The sequence below is a fragment of the Aegilops tauschii genome, chromosome 6, assembly GCF_002575655.3.
Source record: "Aegilops tauschii subsp. strangulata cultivar AL8/78 chromosome 6, Aet v6.0, whole genome shotgun sequence".
Taxonomy (NCBI): Eukaryota; Viridiplantae; Streptophyta; class Magnoliopsida; order Poales; family Poaceae; genus Aegilops; species Aegilops tauschii.
This window is the reverse complement of record NC_053040.3, coordinates 373,601,767-373,623,210: the sequence shown is the minus strand read 5'-3', so window position 1 is coordinate 373,623,210 and position 21,444 is coordinate 373,601,767. Positions and strand designations below refer to the sequence as shown.

Genomic DNA, 21,444 nt, shown 5'->3' with positions numbered 1-21,444 from the left:
AAATTAGGCATGCTAGGATATTAGGTAAGGCATCTACATCAGACGACAATGTTAGGCTATGCATCAGAGCAGGATCTACCGAACACAACGGTACCAGTACCTAATTCATGAAAGTAGAGAGAAAGAATAGGTGATATCGGAATGATCAAGGGATTTGGGAGGCCACTGGTACCTAATGAACAGGCGCAACGTCGCGTGTTGAATGGGACCAACAGCATGAGCAGAGGGGCCGGAGCAAAGACGGCAAGCGGCGTGGTCGGAGCAAGAGCTCAACAAAAACAGGGCTATCGGGGGAGAGCGATCAAACAAATGGCTCAAGTGGCACCACAGGGATGCCACGAGCATGTTGGTGTGCTTGTCTAGCCCTGATGGATGATAACAATGGCAACAAAGCTTCGTTTGGAGCTAGGCGACGGTTGTAACTGTTGGAGATCGTTGCAGAAATTAAAAAAAATTCTACGCATCACCAAGAATAATCCATGGAGTCTTCTAGCAACGAGAGGGAAAAGAGTGCATCTACATATCCTTGTAGATCGCGAGCGGAAGCGTTCAAGTGAACGGGGTTGATGGAGTCGTACTCGTCGTGATCCAAATCACCGATGACCGAGCGCCGAACGGACGGCACCTCCGCGTTCAACACACGTACAGTTGGGGAAGACGTCTCCTCCTTCTTGATCCAGCAAGGGGAGGGAGAGGTTGATGGAGATCCAGCAGCACGACGGCGTGGTGGTGGAAGCAGCGGGGATCTCGGCAGGGCTTCGCCAAGCTCAGCGAGAGGGAGAGGTGTCACGGGAGGGAGAGGGAGGCGCCAGGGGCTTGGGGTGCTGCTCCCATGCGCCTCCCCACTATATATAGGGGTGGAGGGGGCTGGTTTCTTTCCCTCCAAGTCCATTGGGGCGTTGGCAAAGGTGGGGGAAAGAAATCCCATCATTTCCCTTCCCCGCCGATTGTTATCCCCCTTTTTTAGGGATCTTGATCTTATCCCTTCGGGATATGATCTTATTCCTTCTAAGGTGGGATCTTGGTGCGCCTTGACCAGGGGTGTGGGGCCTTGCCCCCACTACCCACGTTCATGTGGGTCCCCCCATGCAGGTGGGCCCCACTTCGGAATACAATACCGAAAAATCCCGAACATTTTCCGGTGGCCAAAATAGGACTTCCCATATATAAATCTTTACCTACGGACCATTTCGGAACTCCTCGTGACGTCCGGGATCTCATCCGGGACTCCAAACAACTTTCGGTTAACCGCATACTAATATCTCTACAACTCTAGCGTCACCGAACCTTAAGTGTGTAGACCCTACGGGTTCGGGAGACATGCAGACATGACCGAGACGACTCTCCGGTCAATAACCAACAGCGGGATCTGGATACCCATGTTGGCTCCCACATGTTCCACGATGATCTCATCGGATGAACCACGATGTTGAGGATTCAATCAATCCCGTATACAATTCCCTTTGTCAATCGGTACGTTACTTGCCCGAGATTCGATCGTCGGTATCCCAATACCTTGTTCAATCTCGTTACCGGCAAGTCACTTTACTCGTACCGTAATGCATGATCCCGTGACCAAACACTTGGTCACATTGAGCTCATTATGATGATGACCGAGTGGGCCCAGAGATACCTCTCCGTCATACGGAGTGACAAATCCCAGTCTCGATTCGTGCCAACCCAACAGACACTTTCGGAGATACCCGTGGTGCACCTTTATAGCCACCCAGTTACGTTGTGACGTTTGGCACACCCAAAGCACTCCTATGGTATCCGGGAGTTGCACAATCTCGTGGTCTAAGGAAATGATACTTGACATTTGGAAAAGCTCTAGCAAACGAACTACACGATCTTGTGCTATGCTTAGGATTGGGTCTTGTCCATCACATCATTCTCCTAATGATGTGATCCCGTTATCAATGACATCCAATGTCCATAGTCAGGAAACCATGACTATCTGTTGATCAACGAGCTAGTCAACTAGAGGCTCACTAGGGACATGTTGTGGTCTATGTATTCACACATGTATTACGATTTCCAGATAACACAATTATAGCATGAACAATAGACAATTATCATGAACAAGGAAATATAATAATAACCATTTTATTATTGCCTCTAGGGCATATTTCCAACAGTCTCCCACTTGCACTAGAGTCAATAATCTAGTTACATTGTGATGAATCGAACACCCATAGAGTTCTGGTGTTGATCATGTTTTGCTCTAGGAAGAGGTTTAGTCAACGGATCTGCTACATTCAGGTCCGTATGTACTTTACAAATATCTATGTCTCCATTTTGAACATTTTCACGAATGGAGTTGAAGCGACGCTTGATATGCCTGGTCTTCCTGTGAAACCTGGGCTCCTTGGCAAGGGCAATAGCTCCAGTGTTGTCACAGAAGAGAGTCATCGGGCCCGACGCATTGGGAATAACTCCTAGGTCGGTAATGAACTCCTTCACCCAGATTGCTTCTTGTGCTGCCTCTGAGGCCACCATGTATTCCGCTTCACATGTAGATCCCGCCACAACGCTTTGCTTGCAACTACACCAGCTTACTGCCCCACCATTCAAAATATACACGTATCCGGTTTGTGACTTAGAGTCATCCAGATCTGTGTCGAAACTAGCATCGACGTAACCCTTTACGACGAGCTCTTCATCACCTCCATAAACGAGAAACATATCCTTAGTCCTCTTCAGGCACTTCAGGATATTCTTGACCGCTGTCCAGTGTTCCATGCTGGGATTACTTTGGTACCTTCCTACCAAACTTACGGCAAGGTTTACATCAGGTCTGGTACACAGCATGGCATACATAATAGACCCTATGGCCGAGGCATAGGGGACGACACTCATCTTTTCTCTATCTTCTGTCGTGGTCGGGCATTGAGCCGTGCTCAATTGCACACCTTGCAATACAGGCAAGAACCCCTTCTTGGACTGATCCATATTGAACTTCTTCAATATCTTGTCAAGGTACGTACTTTGTGAAAGACCAATGAGGCGTCTTGATCTATCTCTATAGATCTTGATGCCTAGTATATAAGCAGCTTCTCCAAGGTCCTTCATTGAAAAACACTTGTTCAAGTAGGCCTTTATGCTTCCCAAGAATTCTATATCATTTCCCATCAACAGTATGTCATCCACATATAATATGAGAAATGCTACAGAGCTCCCACTCACTTTCTTGTAAACACAGGCTTCTCCATAAGTCTGTGTAAAAACCCAAACGCTTTGATCATCTCATCAAATCGAATGTTCCAACTCCGAGATGCTTGCACCAGCCCATAGATGGAGCGCTGGAGCTTGCATACCTTGTTAGCATTCTTAGGATCGACAAAACCTTCCGGCTGCATCATATACAATTCTTCCTTAAGAAAGCCATTAAGGAATGCCGTTTTGACGTCCATTTGCCATATCCCATAATCATAGTATGCGGCAATTGCTAACATGATTCGGACGGACTTCAGCTTCGCTACGGGTGAGAAAGTCTCACCGTAGTCAACCCCTTGAACTTGTTGATAACCCTTAGCGACAAGTCGAGCTTTATAGATGGTAACATTACCATCCGCGTCTGTCTTCTTCTTAAAGATCCATTTGTTTTCTATCGCTCGCCGATCATCGGGCAAGTCTGTCAAAGTCCACACTTTGTTTTCATACATGGATCCTATCTCAGATTGCATGGCTTCAAGCCATTTGTCGGAATCTGGGCCCGCCATTGCTTCTTCATAGTTCGAAGGTTCGCTGTTGTCTAACAACATGATTTCCAAGACAGGGTTGCCGTACCACTCTGGCGCGGAACGTGTCCTTGTGGACCTACGAAGTTCAGTAGGAGCTTGATCCGAAGTACCTTGATCATCATCATCATTAACTTCCTCTCTAGTCGGTGCAGGCACCACAGGAACATCTTCCTGAGCTGCGCTACTTTCCGGTTCAAGAGGTAGTACTTCATCAAGTTCCACTTTCCTCCCACTTACTTCTTTCGAGAGAAACTCTTTCTCCAGAAAGGACCCGTTCTTGGCAACAAAGATCTTGCCTTCGGATCTGAGGTAGAAGGTATACCCAATGGTTTCCTTAGGGTATCCTATGAAGACGCATTTTTCCGACTTGGGTTCGAGCTTTTTAGGTTGAAGTTTCTTGACATAAGCATCGCATCCCCAAACTTTTAGAAACGACAGCTTAGGTTTCTTCCCAAACCATAATTCATATGGTGTCGTCTCAACGGATTTCGACGGAGCCCTATTTAAAGTGAATGCGGTAGTCTCTAAAGCATAGCCCCAAAATGAGAGCGGTAGATCGGTAAGAGACATCATAGATCGCACCATATCCAATAGAGTGCGATTACGACGTTCGGACACACCATTTCGCTGAGGTGTTCCAGGCGGCGTGAGTTGTGAAACTATTCTACATTTCCTTAAGTGTGTGCCAAATTCGTGACTCAAATATTCCCCTCCACGATCTGATCGTAAGAACTTTATTTTCCTGTCACGTTGATTCTCAACCTCACTCTGAAATTCCTTGAACTTTTCAAAGGTCTCAGACTTGTGTTTCGTTAGGTAGACATACCCATATCTACTCAAGTCATCAGTGAGAGTGAGAACATAACGATAGCCACCGCGAGCCTCAACACTCATTGGACCGCACACATCAGTATGTATGATTTCCAATAAGTTGGTTGCTCGCTCCATTGTTCCGGAGAACGGAGTCTTGGTCATCTTACCCATGAGGCATGGTTCGCACGTGTCAAATGATTCGTAATCAAGAGACTCCAAAAGTCCATCTGCATGGAGCTTCTTCATGCGTTTGACACCAATGTGACCAAGACGGCAGTGCCACAAGTATGTGGGACTATCATTATCAACCTTACATCTTTTGGTATTCACACTATGAATATGTGTAACACTACGTTCGAGATTCAATAAGAATAAACCATTAACTAGCGGGGCATGACCATAAAACATATCTCTCATATAAATAGAACAACCATTATTCTCGGATTTAAATGAGTAGCCATCTCGAATTAAATGAGATCCTGATACAATGTTCATGCTCAAAGCTGGCACTAAATAACAATTATTGAGGTTTAAAATTAATCCCGTAGGTAAATGTAGAGGTAGCGTGCCGACGGCGATCACATCGACCTTGGAACCATTCCCGACGCGCATCGTCACCTCGTCCTTTGCCAGTCTCCGTTTATTCCGCAGCTCCTGCTTTGAGTTACAAATATGAGCAACCGCACCGGTATCAAATACCCAGGAGCTACTATGAGTGCTGGTAAGGTACACATCAATAACATGTATATCACATATACCTTTGGTGTTGCCGGCCTTCTTGTCCGCTAAGTACTTGGGGCAGTTCCGCTTCCAGTGACCACTTCCCTTGCAATAAAAGCACTCAGTCTCAGGCTTGGGTCCATTCTTTGGCTTCTTCCCGGCAACTGGCTTACCGGGCGCGGCAACTCCCTTGCCGTCCTTCTTGAAGTTCTTCTTACCCTTGCCTTTCTTGAACTTAGTGGTTTTATTCACCATCAACACTTGATGTTCCTTTTTGATCTCCACCTCCGCTGATTTCAGCATTGAATATACCTCAGGAATGGTCTTTTCCATCCCCTGCATATTGAAGTTCATCACAAAGCTCTTGTAGCTCGGTGGAAGCGACTGAAGGATTCTGTCAATGACCGCGTCATCCGGGAGATTAACTCACAGCTGAGTCAAGCGGTTGTGTAACCCAGACATTTTGAGTATGTGCTCACTGACAGAACTATTTTCCTCCATCTTACAACTGAAGAACTTGTCGGAGACTTCATATCTCTCGACCCGGGCATGAGCTTGGAAAACCATTTTCAGCTCTTCGAACATCTCATATGCTCCGTGTTGCTCAAAACGCTTTTGGAGCCCCGGTTCTAAGTTGTAAAGCATGCCGCACTGAACGAGGGAGTAATCATCAGCACGCTGCTGCCAAGCGTTCATAACGTCTTGGTTCTCTGGGATGGGTGCGTCACCTAGCGGTGCTTCTAGGACATAATCTTTCTTGGCAGCTATGAGGTTGATCCTCAGGTTCCGGACCCAGTCCGTATAGTTGCTGCCATCATCTTTCAACTTGGTTTTCTCTAGGAACGCGTTGAAGTTGAGGGCAACATTAGCGTGGGCCATTTGATCTACAAGACATATTGTAAATATTTTAGACTAAGTTCATGATAATTAAGTTCATCTAATCAAATTATTCAATGAACTCCCACTCAGATAGACATCCCTCTAGTCATCTAAGTGAAACATGATCCGAGTCAACTAGGCCGTGTCCGATCATCACGTGAGACGGGCTAGTCAACATCGGTGAACATCTTCATGTTGATCGTATCTTCTATACGACTCATGATCGACCTTTCGGTCTTCCGTGTTCCGAGGCCATGTCTGTACATGCTAGGCTCGTCAAGTCAACCTAAGTGTATTGCGTGTGTAAATCTGGCTTACACCCGTTGTATTCGAACGTTAGAATCTATCACACCCGATCATCACGTGGTGCTTCGAAACAACGAACCTTCGCAACGGTGCACAGTTAGGGGGAACACTTTCTTGAAATTATTGCGAGGGATCATCTTATTTAAGCTACCATCGTTCTAAGCAAATAAGATGTAAAACATGATAAACATCACATGCAATCAAATAGTGACATGATATGGCCAGTATCATATTGCTCCTTGGATCTCCATCTTCGGGGCGCCATGATCATCTTCGTCACCAGCATGACACCATGATCTCCATCATCATGATCTCCATCATCGTGTCTTCATGAAGTTGTCACGCCAACGATTACATCTACTTCTATGGCTAACCTGTTTAGCAATAAAGTAAAGTAATTTACATGGCGTTATTCAATGACACGCAGGTCATACAAAAAATAAAGACAACTCCTATGGCTCCTGCCGGTTGTCATACTCATCGACATGCAAGTCGTGATTCCTATTACAAGAACATGATCAATCTCATACATCACATATATTTCATTCATCACATCCTTTTGGCCGTATCACATCACAAGGCATATGCTGCAAAAACAAGTTAGACGTCCTCTAATTGTTGCTGCATGTTTTTACGTGGCTTCTATAGGTTTCTAGCAAGAACGTTTCTTACCTACGTAAAACCACAACGTGATATGCCAACTTCTATTTACCCTTCATAAGGACCCTTTTCATCGAATCCGATCTGACTAAAGTGGGAGAGACAGACACCCGCTAGGCACCTTATGCAACTAGTGCATGTCAGTCGGTAGAACCTGTCTCACGTAAGCGTACATGTAAGGTCGGTCCGGGCCGCTTCATCCCACGATGCCGCCGAAACAAGATAAGACTAGTAGTGGCAAGAAAATTGACAACATCTACGCCCACAACAAGTTTGTGTTCTACTCGTGCATAGAAACTACGCATAAACCTAGCTCATGATGCCACTGTTGGAGATCGTTGCAGAAATTAAATTTTTTTCTACGCATCACCAAGAACAATCCATGGAGTCTTCTAGCAACGAGAGGGAAAAGAGTGCATCAACATACCCTTGTAGATCGCGAGCGGAAGCGTTCAAGTGAACGGGGTTGATGGAGTCGTACTCGTCGTGATCCAAATCACCGATGACCGAGCGCCGAACGGACGGCATCTCCGCGTTCAACACACGTACGGTTGGGGAAGACGTCTCCTCCTTCTTGATCCAGCAAGGGGAGGGAGAGGTTGATGGAGATCCAGCAGCACGACGGCGTGGTGGTGGAAGCAGCGGGGATCTCGGCAGGGCTTCGCCAAGCTCAGCGAGAGGGAGAGGTGTCACGGGAGGGAGAGGGAGGCGCCAGGGGCTTGGGGTGCTGCTCCCATGCGCCTCCCCACTATATATAGGGGTGGAGGGGGCTGGTTTCTTGCCCTCCAAGTCCATTGGGGCGTTGGCAAAGGTGGGGGAAAGAAATCCCATCATTTCCCTTCCCCACCGATTGTTATCCCCTTTTTTAGGGATCTTGATCTTATCCCTTCGGGATATGATCTTATTCCTTCTAAGGTGGGATCTTGGTGCGCCTTGACCAGGGGTGTGGGGCCTTGCCCCCACTACCCACGTTCATGTGGGTCCCCCCATGCAGGTGGGCCCCACTTCGGAATACAATACCGAAAAATCCCGAACATTTTCCGGTGGCCAAAATAGGACTTCCCATATATAAATCTTTACCTACGGACCATTTCGGAACTCCTCGTGATGTCCGGGATCTCATCCGGGACTCCAAACAACTTTCGGTTAACCGCATACTAATATCTCTACAACTCTAGCGTCACCGAACCTTAAGTGTGTAGACCCTACGGGTTCGGGAGACATGCAGACATGACCGAGACGACTCTCCGGTCAATAACCAACAGCGGGATCTGGATACCCATGTTGGCTCCCACATGTTCCACGATGATCTCATCGGATGAACCACGATGTCGAGGATTCAATCAATCCCGTATACAATTCCCTTTGTCAATCGGTACGTTACTTGCCCGAGATTCGATCGTCGGTATCCCAATACCTTGTTCAATCTCGTTACCGGCAAGTCACTTTACTCGTACCGTAATGCATGATCCCGTGACCAAACACTTGGTCACATTGAGCTCATTATGATGATGACCGAGTGGGCCCAGAGATACCTCTCCGTCATACGGAGTGACAAATCCCAGTCTCGATTCGTGCCAACCCAACAGACACTTTCGGAGATACCCGTGGTGCACCTTTATAGCCACCCAGTTACGTTGTGACGTTTGGCACACCCAAAGCACTCCTATGGTATCCGGGAGTTGCACAATCTCATGGTCTAAGGAAATGATACTTGACATTTGGAATAGCTCTAGCAAACGAACTACACGATCTTGTGCTATGCTTAGGATTGGGTCTTGTCCATCACATCATTCTCCTAATGATGTGATCCCGTTATCAATGACATCCAATGTCCATAGTCAGGAAACCATGACTATCTGTTGATCAACGAGCTAGTCAACTAGAGGCTCACTAGGGACATGTTGTGGTCTATGTATTCACACATGTATTACGATTTCCGGATAACACAATTATAGCATGAACAATAGACAATTATCATGAACAAGGAAATATAATAATAACCATTTTATTATTGCCTCTAGGGCATATTTCCAACAGTAACGAGTTACAACTACGGATCAACGTGATGCGGCGAGGGAAATGCAATGGGGCTTACATCGGTGCTCGCAGTTGAGTCGAGAAGACCGGGGTGCAACGACGGTGGTGGATTGAGCGGCGGTGGAGGCAGATGCAATCAGAGAAGCTTCGATGATGGTGTTGCGTTGTGGCTTCTCACTCCCATACAACACGCATGTTCGATGAAGGCGACAATGATGGAGCGGCTGGACATCCTCTCTTAGCTCGGGGAAGCTCCTGGCCGCGAAGACGACAATGGTGCGGCGGCGACAGTGCGGCTACGAGCTCGATAACAAAACGGAGAGCGAGTGAGAGGGGGATAGGGGACTAGGGTTCGTCTGCGGGGTTGGGAAGAGGCCAAGTAGCGGGGCACTATCGCGTCGCCGTGTCGTTGATTCTACGACGCATCGCGCGCAGACGCGTCCTCTGTCGACGCGGGGGCAAGGAAGACGATGGCTGGTGGAGGTGGGCTGGGCCTCACTGTGCACTTGAGGCCCAAGTGCATAGTGGGGGTTTTCTTTTCTATTTTCTTTACTTCTTCTCTCTTTTCTATTTTATTTTAATACCAAATGAGTTTTTTCTAGCTCAAAAATTGCACATAAATACCATGCAATACAACAAGACCACCCAACAAGTTTCACATCATTTGGAAATGTATAAGTATTTGTTTATTTCAAAATGGCCAAATTTAGCATTACTGGTCCACTTTAAATATTTCTAGGGCAATTTTTGTAATCCAAACAGGGTTGATTTATTCATGATAATTGCTTGGGGGATTTATGGGATATTACCAACATTTTTGTTTGTCCGTTTGGAGAAATAATTTTTTGACTCACAATTTAAATTTGGATTTGAGTTTGATTAGGGACAAATGGCACTTAATCTTGCAAAACATGATGACTTGGCATGTTTAGAGCGGAGATCACTCTAGCTTAATTATAGGGGCGTTACGCCGGACATGCTTGGAAGTGTGGGTTGCATGCATTGGAGGTGAAAGAACCGCCCGAAGGCTTGGTTGGGCAGTACACCGACCATCAACGTAAACCCTTTATTGTGCTTTAAGCTATGGCTTCGCATGACTTATGGATTCGGCATTTCTTCTTTGGATTGCCGGGGTCCCTCAATGATATCTATGTATTGCATAGATCACATCTTTTTGCACAATTAGCTAGTGCAAAACCTCTCCCTTGCAACTACACTATCAATGAACATGATTATACCATGGAGTGTTATCTTGCTGGCAGTATTTATTCTTCGCGGGCAACATTTGTGAAGATAATTAGTAACCCAAGGCAGAAAACAAACTTTTTTTGCCCAAGCACAAGAAGCATGCCGACAAGATATCGACAGGACATTTGGTGTGTTGCAAGCTCAGTTTGGCATTGTTTGAGGCCCTGCTCGCTTCTGGGATAAGAAATCCCTTTCAAATATCATGACTGCACGTCTACTTTTACACAACATGATCATCGAGGATGAGAGGGATTTAAACTTAGAGTTTTTTATAACAATATTGGTAGCTGTGTCAAGCCTGCAAGGAATCCAGATGAATCACTGCATTTCTTGAGACCTACTAGCAGATTAACGACAATGTCACACACAACCAACTCTGTCATGAGCTCGTTGAGCACCAGTGGCAACTGTATGAGAGATAGGCTCCCATTTTATTCATTTTATCTTATTTGCATTCACTTGTCATTTAAACAATTATTTTAATTCCAGATCATATGTTATTGTTTTAATTATTCGGAGTTGAACATTTGTTGTAATTGAGGGGATTATTGTATTGTATGCGTTTCATTAATAAGCTTGATTTATATTGCTGTTCTATTAAAATTATACGTATTATTCAAAATCATGATTTTGCTTATATTTAACATATGGTCTGAAATTGCGGTATCTTTTCCGCCCGATGTCGCGGGGTACCACAAATACGTTTTTGGACAAGCCGTAAACTGTTTTTTGGGCACACGTTTTTGCGGCATCTCTAACTGGGCTGGCCCACAATACGACGCCTCTCCCCCGCGGCCGACTCGTGCTCCCTCGGCACCATTAAGAAAAAAAGACTCGTGCTCCCTCGGCCGACGCCGCCATCGGGAGCCGGCCGGCGAGCATCCCCATCACAGTCCCCTCCCCTGCTCCGACGCCACGCGCGGTTGCCGGTGAGACTGGGGATCTAGCGCCCTCACCTACAGCAGCTCTGCGCCGCTGTTGATCGGCACCACGCACACGCAGATCTCATACCCCATCTCCACCGCTTATGGAGATGGGGTTCGACGCCTTCGCGGCAGCGTGTTGTGCTATTCCAGTACTCGTATCCGTTCTCGCCGTCCGCGTCGCCTACGTGCTTTGCCGCAGCGGCCTACCGCCGTCGAGGTCTCGTGCCTCCGGGCTGCGGTGTCTCATCGTCCTCGGGTCTGGTGAGTACATCCTGGCCTGCAAACTGAAATTGTTTATTTTATGACAGAGAACAATGTCCAAAGCGATGCCGTGAGTTGCACTTGCACCGAGATGACAGGATAGTAAGCTCCAACGGGAATTGTTATCATGATCGACAATTACTCTCCTAACATTTGTGCAGTTGTGTTGCGGGTGTCTAGATTTCTTATTGCTCAATGGTGCATCTGGCTTTGTAAGCAACTCCTGTGCTACCAATTCGTAACCTTGACGGAAGTTTTAGGGACAACACATTGCAATCTTTGACCTAGGATAAAATTCAGTCTATATTTCCCATGCCATACGGGTCATTCATACACAGACCAAACCATCTTTTAAAAACGAGACACCTAGGTTGTTTGCCAATTAGCTTGTACCTATATTGTACTTATTTATTTAGACATCTGGACGTGTACTCCTTATGCAAGTCTGATGAAACACACCATCCAATCTGCTGCATCTGATTCTTGTCAGAGTTAAGAAATCACTTGTAGCTTTATAAAGCACCAGCTTATGTTCTCCACATGTTTTAGATTTCCTTTTCCTTTTACTTGTATCTGGACTCGATATTGTACTGAGGTAAACTAAACATTCTACCTCCTCCCATTTCATTTGATCACAGTATACTTACATAAGCACAACTAGAAGTATCAGTTACGTATTCGCCAAGAAACTATTAGATTGTCTTTATGTAATCATACTGCCCACAACAGAATGTATCATTAGATTCACCTATTAATATTCATGTTACTTCCGCAGGAGGGCATACTGCAGAGATGATGAATATTGTAACTGAGCTTCAGAAGGATCGGTTTACGCCAAGGTACTATGTGGCTGCACTTACTGATAACATGAGCCTTCCAAAGGCACAGGTCTATGAGAAGTCACTGATTCATGTGGAGGTCAGTTACCCTGCTATATAAAATTATGATATTCTTTGCAAGCAATTCCAGTTTTGCCTATGACACCAATGATACCTTTTTAGGGTGATAGAGAAACGATCATCGAGAACGCCGAGTTCATGCAGATATATCGTAGCCGTGAAGTGGGCCAATCCTACATTACCGCCATTGCAACAACACTGCGTGCTATTTTGCATGCTATGTGGCTAATAATAAGAATCAGACCACAAGTGGTGTGCACTCTTCAAACTTATTAGCACCCATTATGCTATACGAGTGCAATTATACTAATTGCTTGTAACACCCATGTAGATATTTTGCAATGGTCCCGGGACATGCATCCCTCTATGTGCTTCAGCTTTTCTTCTGAAGGTAACTTTACATCCTACGTTCTATATAGCTCAGTACAAGATTTATGTTCGAACCACCACAACATTTGTAGTACATTTTTGTTCATCATAGAACGAAAACTAGGACAGTAGGATGTCAATATTGTTATAAATCTGTGTTTGCTATAAACTCAATGATAACACTGTTTTTTGTCCTAAATACTAAGTCAATGCAATGCTTAAAATTTTCTATTGAGTACTTAATTGCTATATTCTTGCAGGTGCTTGGTCTGGGATGGTCCTCCATTTTCTACATTGAAAGTATCGCAAGAGTGAAGAAGCTTTCGTTAAGTGGTTTACTGTTGTACAAGCTACGGATGGCCGATCAGTTCTTCGTGCAGTGGCCCCAGCTGCAACAAAAATACCCTAGAGCACAATATGCTGGTCGTTTGATGTGACGATTCACCCGTAAATGAAATTTGCGACACCATAATTTGCAACTCTGAAGATCTTGAACATGCTGAGGTGCAGTTGATACTTGAATTGACACACCCTACACACCTGTTTTGCCAGAAACTTTTTTACTTGTTGGTATAGGCTTGCACCTTTCTTATATATATATATATATATATATATATATATATATATATACTCCTCAAAATTGTCTTTCAAGACTTGGCTAGGGAATAGAATGCCCCCTCACAGATATACCATGTAAGGCTGTGACTTTGCAGAGTCAAGTGTAAACCTCATCCTGTAAGTTCCAGCCACATTCTATTAGTAAGTGTTGTGTCGTTTGTTACTTTTATCATGCCTCGTTGCTAGCCTAGCTTCATGATGACCTGGTCTCAAATGTTACCAGAGGGAAAACTGCTGTTTTTCTTTTCCTTTTTTTGATAACAGGGGAAGAAGAATTACTGTAATCTGAAGGATAATACTCCTATTTGATTATCAGGATTTCTAAAATCATATTATCGGGAAAGAAAATGAAATTTCCCAGGAATACATCGATGGCATACAAAAGCCCAAGTCTGCAGCGGCGAGCCACACACACGAGGCAAAAAGCCCAGGCCTGCAACGGCGACAAAGTCGATCATCCGCATCGGGGACGCTCCGCGACACGAAAGGACACCGAGATCCACGTCACCGCCTGCCCCTCTTTATCCACCACGGATTTTCTTAAAAATAAACAGCGGAGAATAAAAAAGAGGAGAGGAGAGGGGGAGAAGAACAACAACACCTCCGATAGTCCGATCTCACACCCACCCCCGGCCTCGCGATCATCCCCTCCCCCCCTTGGACAGGCCTCCCGAATCCGGACCCCCCCAACGCGCGCAGCGGGACGAGGACCGACGGGCGGGGCACAGAGAGGCCGGGGGTGATGAGTTGTTACGCTGCATGGACGGAGCAATCGAGGAGCCTCTCCACAAGGTGAGCAGAAACCAATCCCTAAGATAATCTCCGGTCGCTGTTCTTGCCATCTTCAACAGAGAGAGATCGAGTATCTTAGGCTTTTAGCTTGGGGGAACTTCGGTTCATGGATCTGTAGCTCCTGTTGGTTTATGATTACTGGAAGTGGACTATAGTTCGTAGTACTGGTTTGCTTTAGCCTCGCTGGGTCGGGGGGGGGGGGGGGGGGGGGGGGGGGGAGGGGAGGACAGAGTGCTATTTGGTTGGTAGTTAAATTTGGGCGTACTTATGTTTGGCGGGCGATTGGTCAAATTCTAACTATCGTCTGTTGCTCATCCATGTGTGGTATCTGTAAGGCAACACCCCTGTTTGTCTTCACCTTGCTTACCTAAATTAGTCCAAGCTGATCGATGCATTCCTGGTGTCTATTGCCTAATCGATTTGCTTGTTTGATCGGTTGAAGTTATTATCTACTTACAGGAAGTAGGTTTCTGGAAAACTCTGCTGCTTCGGCTGAATATATTATCGTCTGCAAGTGCCACGTACTATGGGAATTTGTATCCAAACACTCAGGCCTCCTTTGGTTCATAGGAATATTGTAGGAATTATAAAGGATAGGAACTTTGTAGGAAAAATTACTTTGAAGGCCTCTTTTGGTTCATAGGATAGGATTATCGTAGGAATAGGAATCCTGTAGGAAATGAGATGACATGTATCTCAAATCCTATGAGTAGGAATAGGAAACGAGATGTCATTTGGTTGACACCAAAGGAATTTTTCCATTGAGTCTAGGCTCATTTTTATTTTCCTATGAAATGTGAAGATAGGAACCAATCCTATGTAGGAATAGGAATCCATTCCTATGAACCAAAGGGCTCTAAAGGAAAAAATCCTATAAGAATCCTATCCTCTAGAATTCCTATGAAATTCCTCCAAACCAAAGGAGGCCGAAGCCCTTTGGTTTGTAGGAATGGATTCCTATTCCTATATAGGATAGGAATCAATCCTTCACATTTCAAAGGAAAAAATACATTAGCCTAGACTCAATGGAAAAATTCCTATCCTATGCATCAAATGACATCTCTTTCTTTATAGGAATTGTGATGCATGTCATCCCACTTCCTATGATTTTCCTATACTATTCCTATCCTATGAACCAAAGGAGGAACTTTTGGGTCAATCGTTGACTGTGGTATGAACACGCCTTGTCGATCCTTGTTGCTATGCTGTAGACTATGTATGATTGTTAAATTTAGGCATACTGGTCTGTGGTGAGCGATTGGTCAAATTCCAACAATCGTATGTTACTCATCAATGTTTGGTATGCGTAAGGCAACACCCCTGTTTAGGTTCACCTTGCCTACCTAAATTAGTCCGATTTGTGTTGAAAGCTGACCGATGCATTCATGGTCTCTGTGCGCCTAATCGATTTGCTTGCTTGGGCGCTTGAAGAATTTTGCATTGAGTTGCAGAAACTAGGTTTCTGGAAAACTCTGCTGCTTCGGCTGAATATGTTTATCGTTTGCAATTGCCACCTACTATGAGATTTTGTATCCAAATATTCGAACTTTTGGATCGATTGTTGACTGTGACATGAGCACTCCTTGCCGATGTCTGTTGCTATGCTGTAGACTATCTTATGCATACCCTGAATATGCATTATCATCTACTCCCTCCGTCCCATAATATACGAGCGTTTTTGACACTAAGGAGGGAGTACAACTCAAGTGCGATGTGGTCCTATGGACTATCATGCCATTCATGTATAGGGAAATGGTCGCAGTATACTTTCTTGCATAGTTATACTCACCTGTCCATTTAATCCATCTTATCGTTTATATCATTTCATAGAGTTCATCTGTGATGACAGGACTATTACAAAGTTCTGGAGGTCGATTACGATGCATCTGACGACAACATCAAACTGAATTATAGAAGATTAGCGTTGGTAATCTTATGCCCTGCTTCTCTTCTGCGAACCACTACTATGTATTGTCTGCCCAAACAAAATTATAGATCAACTCACTGTAAGTGGTGTCTCATCTCCAGAAGTGGCACCCCGACAAGCATAAAGGCGAGGATGATGTCACAGCTAAATTTCAGGAGATCAACGAGGCTTACAAAAGTACTGTTCAAGTCTGTTATTTTAGGCACCGATGATACCTTTTGTCCCTCTCTATTTTGTACCGATAAGAATGGTGGCAGGGTCACACTTCACTACACACAATTCTTAAAACTTCTTTTACCTAATGCTCTATATTGTCTTTCCAGTTTTAAGTGATCCAGTTACACGGCTTGAGTACGACTTTTCTGGCTGTTACGAGGTCAATCAATATACTGCACGTGTAAGAGCTCTTCTTTACTAGGTTTCTGATTCTTATTTTATGTGCTTTCTGTTTAAGTTTGCTATATTTTCCTGTATTTTAGGAGTACCTTTCAAGATTTAAGGGAATGATACTTACCTGCAATGGCCTTGGCATAGAGCATTCTTCAAAATGGTAAATGCAATTCAGCTGAACTCAGATGCCTAATTGTTTGTTTCAATGCATTTCTGGCCTGCTTATATTGGTAGCATGTGCGCCTCAGAGTGTTTTTCGTTCCACGCTGTTGACGTTGTGTACTTATGGTTTCCAGGGCGCGACATTTGAGGGAATGGGAGCCCCATTGATCAATAGGTACAGCATGTTTATTCCCGAACTTGTTCAGTAGCGTCTCTGATGGCGATTTTTGGCATGTATTTTGTTCTTCTGTAACTCCGCAATGGAACCTGTTATGTGCCCTCGCACTTGTGCTAGAAAGAGATACATGTTTGCTATTTCCATCGGTCATCTGGTTGTTTACTCTTTGACTTGTCACAAGCATGGTAGTAATAGTTCCTTTTCAGCATAGACCACAGCTAAGAATAAAGAGAAATATGTTTCTTTCAACGAAAGAGAATAACATATCGTGTATTCAAGTATGTGTACCTGATAGAACAACAGAAAAGGAAGTTTTTGGGTGATTGTGCCGTCAGAAAATCTGTGATAAGCTAAATGCTGATAAATGAGCGTTGATCATCAAGCTATCCATGATGGTCGCCCACCAGGAAGGCATAGAGACACCTAGATGACACATACGTAAGAGCAAGTACAACAGGAATTGTACCTAGGAAGACTGATCATCACTCCACAGTATGAATGGGGCATACTATGTTGGTGTTACCATGTCAAAATTTTCATTCAAGTTTGTGCACCACATAGTGGAGGTGCAAGTTTTGGTAACAATACATGTATATTCTCTCTAAAAAAAACAATACATGTATATAATCACCACATAGTGGAGTCTGTCTATACCACATCTAGATGTGAGATAATATCTCACATCTAACATGACATCACCCCCTGTTTGTGGCCCTCACGTTGCTAACTACGTTCGCTTCCTTCCGACTGTGTCGCTTCCTTTGCCGTCGGTTGTCTCGTTGTTTGTCCAGCCCAGAACAGAACGACGCTGCCACACCCAGCCCCGTTCCAGATGTTGACACAGTCCTTGTCATTGTTGCTGAGCCATGTAACTGTTGTTGGGCCTCCAGGGTTATATTTGTTTAGTTTTTTGTTCAAAAGAGCTGCATCGACAGATCTAGGCATCACAAAGAAAAAGTTTGCGTGTATCCTTTTCTAGTTGTGGGTCACGTTATTCCTCCCCCTGCTTTTCTTTCTTGTCCTTGTCCCTGTGTGTCACACGATCTAGAGAAGCAATCGCTTGCTTTAATTTGCTCAGTCCTGGGCTGGCCCTTCTCCAGGTTTTGGAATGATGCATGGAACGGATGAAGTTTGTATATGTGTGCATATACAAGAAACAAAACAGATAGTGAGACGTGTGCTCTCAGTGCATGCATGCATAGCTAGCTAGCTTTCATGTACCTCACCGTTCAGCAGAAAATTTCAAAACATTCTATATACCGATGTGACAAATGGATGGATGATACTGTTTGGACAATCGTATATGATAAACATGAATTATATAAAAGGAAATAAAAAATTATGAATAACACTTCAGTACAGCATGCAGGTTCAGTAGGACAATCATACCAAAGTTCAGTAGGACAATCATACCAAAGTTCAGTACATCATACAGGTTTCAGTTGGACATCGCGGCTCCGTAGCAAAACATGTATATGCAACAGGTTCAGCAAAAAAAGAGGCTAATTCTGGTAGCTAGCTTATACAAAAACACGTGTAGCACCAAAAAATAGAATGAAAACTTCTCTAAAACTTAGAAGGTAATACATTATTATTCTACTTGAAAAATAAAAGAAGTATCGACGCAACATCAAACAAGGCCTCCAACTTGATGTATCCATCCCAGGAAAATGAAGGCATGCATCTCAACTACAAAACTACACCCCCGAGTTGTGAGTCGAGGGTGGACTTGCAACTAGGGCAACTACAAAACTATATCCCCGAGTTGCGAGTACATGGTTGACTTGCAACTAGGGCGATTACAAACTACATCCCACGAGTTGCAAGTGGGGGTGGACTTGCAACTGGGGTGAAAACCAAAACAACACCCCCCCTCCAAGTTGCGAGTCTAGGGTGGAGTTGCAACTGGGGCGATTACAAACTACATCCCTCGAGTTGCGAGTCGGTGGTGGACTTGTAACTGGGTGATTACAAACTACATCCCTCGAGTTGCGAGTCGGCGGTGGACTTGCAACTGGGGCAATTAGAAAACTACATCCCCGAGTTGCGAGTACATGATTGACTTGCAACTTGAAAACAAACAAGACCCCTCCTCTGAGTTGCGAGTCAAGGATGGACTTGCAACTGGTCCAACAGAAACCCCTAGTTGCAGGTTGAGGATCTAATTGCAACTACCATGAAACAAAAATAAAAGACAACACCCATCGAGTTGCGAGTCGAGGGTGGACTTGCAACTAGGGCAACTACAAAACTATATCCCCGAGTTGCGAGTACATCTCGTTGACTTGCAACCGGGGCAATACAAAACTACATCCCTCAAGTTGCAAGTCGGGGTGGACTTGCAACTAGGCGATAACCAAAACAATACCCCTGAGTTGCGAGTCGAGGTTGGACTTGCAACCGGGCCGACAGAACCCCTAGTTCCGGGTTGATGGTCTAATTGTAACTACCATGAAACAAAAACAAAAGACAACACTCCTTGAGTTTCGAGTCGAGGGTGGACTTGCAATTAGGGCTACTATAAATACTACACCCCTGAGTTACGAGTCGAGGGTGGACTTGCAACCGGCCCGACAGAAACACCTAGTTGTAGATCGAGGGTCTAATTGCAACTACCATGAAACAAAAACAAAAGACAACACCCCTCGAGTTGCAAGTCGAGGGTGGACTTGCAACTAGGGCAACTATAAAAACTACACCCCCGAGTTGCGAGTCGATGGTGGACTTGCAACTGGGCCGACAAAAATCCCTAGTTGCAGGTCTAATTGCAACTACCATGAAACAAGAATAAAAAACAAAACACCCCTCAAGTTGCGAGTTTAGGGGTGGACTTGCAACTAGGGAAACTACAACACTACACCCCCGAGTTATGAGTCGAGGGTGGACTTGCAACTAGGGAAACTACAACACTGCACCCCCAGTTATGAGTCGAGGGTGGACTTGCAACTAGGGAACTACAAAACTATATCTCTGAGTTGCGAGTACATGGTTAACTTGCAACTGGGGCGATTACAAACTACATCCCTCGAGTTGCAAGTGGTGGGTGGACTTGCAACTGGGGTGAAAACCAAAACAACACCCCCGAGTTGCGAGTGGACGGTGGACTTGCAACTGGGGCGATTACAAACTGCATCCCTCGAGTTGTGAGTCGGCGGTGGACTTGCAACTGGGCCAATTAGTAAACTACATCCCCGAGTTACGAGTACATGGTTTACTTGCAACTTGAAAACAAACAACACTACTCCTCTGAGTTGCGAGTCGAGGATGGACTTGCAACTGGGCCAACAGAAACCCCTAGTTGCAGGTCGAGGGTCTAATTGCAACTACCATGAAACTAGGAGAAAAATACAACACCCCTCGAGTTGCGAGTTGATGGTGGACTTGCAACTATTGCAACTACAAAACTACATCCCCGACTTGCGAGTACATCGTTGACTTGCAACTGGGGCAATACAAAAAATACATCCCTCGAGTTGCAAGTCGGAGTGGACTTGCAACTGGGGTAATAACCAAAACAACACCCCCCCCCCCCCGAGTTGCGAGTCGAGGGTGGACTTGCAACTGGGCCGACAGAAACCCCTAGTTCCAGGCTGATGGTCTAACTGCTACTACCATGAAACAAAATGAAAAGACAATACTCCTCGAGTTGCGAGTCGAGGGTGGACCTGCAACTAGGGCAACTATAAAAACTACACCCCCGAGTTGCGAGTCGAGGGTGGACTTGCAACTGGGCCGACAGAAACACCTAGTTGTAGATCGAGGGTCTAATTACAACTACCATGAAACAAAAACAAAAGACAACACCCCTCGAGTTGCAAGTCGAGGGTAGACCTGCAACTAGGGAAACTATAAAAACTACACCCCCGAGTTGCGAGTCGAGGGTGGACTTGCAACTGGGCTGACAGAAATCCCTAGTTGCAGGTCGAGGGTCTAATTGCAACTACCATGAAACAAGAATAAAAAAACAAAACACCCCTCGAGTTGCGAGTCGAGGGCTGGATTTGCAACTAGGGCAACTACAAAACTACCCCCCAAATTATGAGTCGAGGGTGGACTTGCGACTAGGGCAACTACAAAACTATATCCCCGAGTTGCGAGTACATGGTTGACTTGCAACTGGGGCGATTACAAACTACATACCTCGAGTTGCAAGTCGGGGGTGGACTGACAACTGGGGTGAAAACCAAAACAACACCCCCCGAGTTGTAACTAGGACAACAAAAACTATGAGTTCTGTTGTGAGTCAAAGGTGGACTTGCAACGGAGACAAAAAGCAAAAAACATGTCCAGTTACAAGTCGAGTGTGAACTTGCAACTGGGACAAGCACAAAACTATGGTCCCAGTTGCGAGTCAAGGGTGGACTTGCCACTGGGACATCAACTAGGAGAACTATGAGCCTAGTTGCGAGTCGATTGTGGACTTGTAACTGGGAAAATTACGAAACCAAATGCCCAGTTGCGAGTCAAGGGTCGACTTGCAACTGGGATGAAACAAACTACAGTCCCAGTTGCG

The 21,444-nt window shown here is 45.2% G+C and overlaps 2 protein-coding genes across 2 annotated transcripts; both read left to right on the top strand.

Moving 5' to 3' along the window:
• Positions 1-11,169: 11,169 nt before the first annotated feature.
• Positions 11,170-13,651, top strand: LOC109774664 (uncharacterized). The gene is made up of 5 exons (XM_020333415.4): positions 11,170-11,596; positions 12,372-12,514; positions 12,598-12,747; positions 12,827-12,886; positions 13,125-13,651. Exons 1-5 carry the CDS (start codon positions 11,437-11,439, stop codon positions 13,299-13,301), a joined length of 690 nt encoding a protein of 229 aa, XP_020189004.1. The 5' UTR covers positions 11,170-11,436; the 3' UTR covers positions 13,302-13,651.
• On the top strand, positions 13,645-17,093 carry LOC109774665 (uncharacterized). The gene is made up of 6 exons (XM_020333416.4): positions 13,645-14,274; positions 16,124-16,201; positions 16,303-16,378; positions 16,525-16,598; positions 16,681-16,751; positions 16,888-17,093. The coding sequence occupies exons 1-6, from the start codon at positions 14,242-14,244 to the stop codon at positions 16,919-16,921; spliced, it is 366 nt and encodes a 121-aa protein (XP_020189005.1). The 5' UTR covers positions 13,645-14,241; the 3' UTR covers positions 16,922-17,093.
• Positions 17,094-21,444: the final 4,351 nt, after the last annotated feature.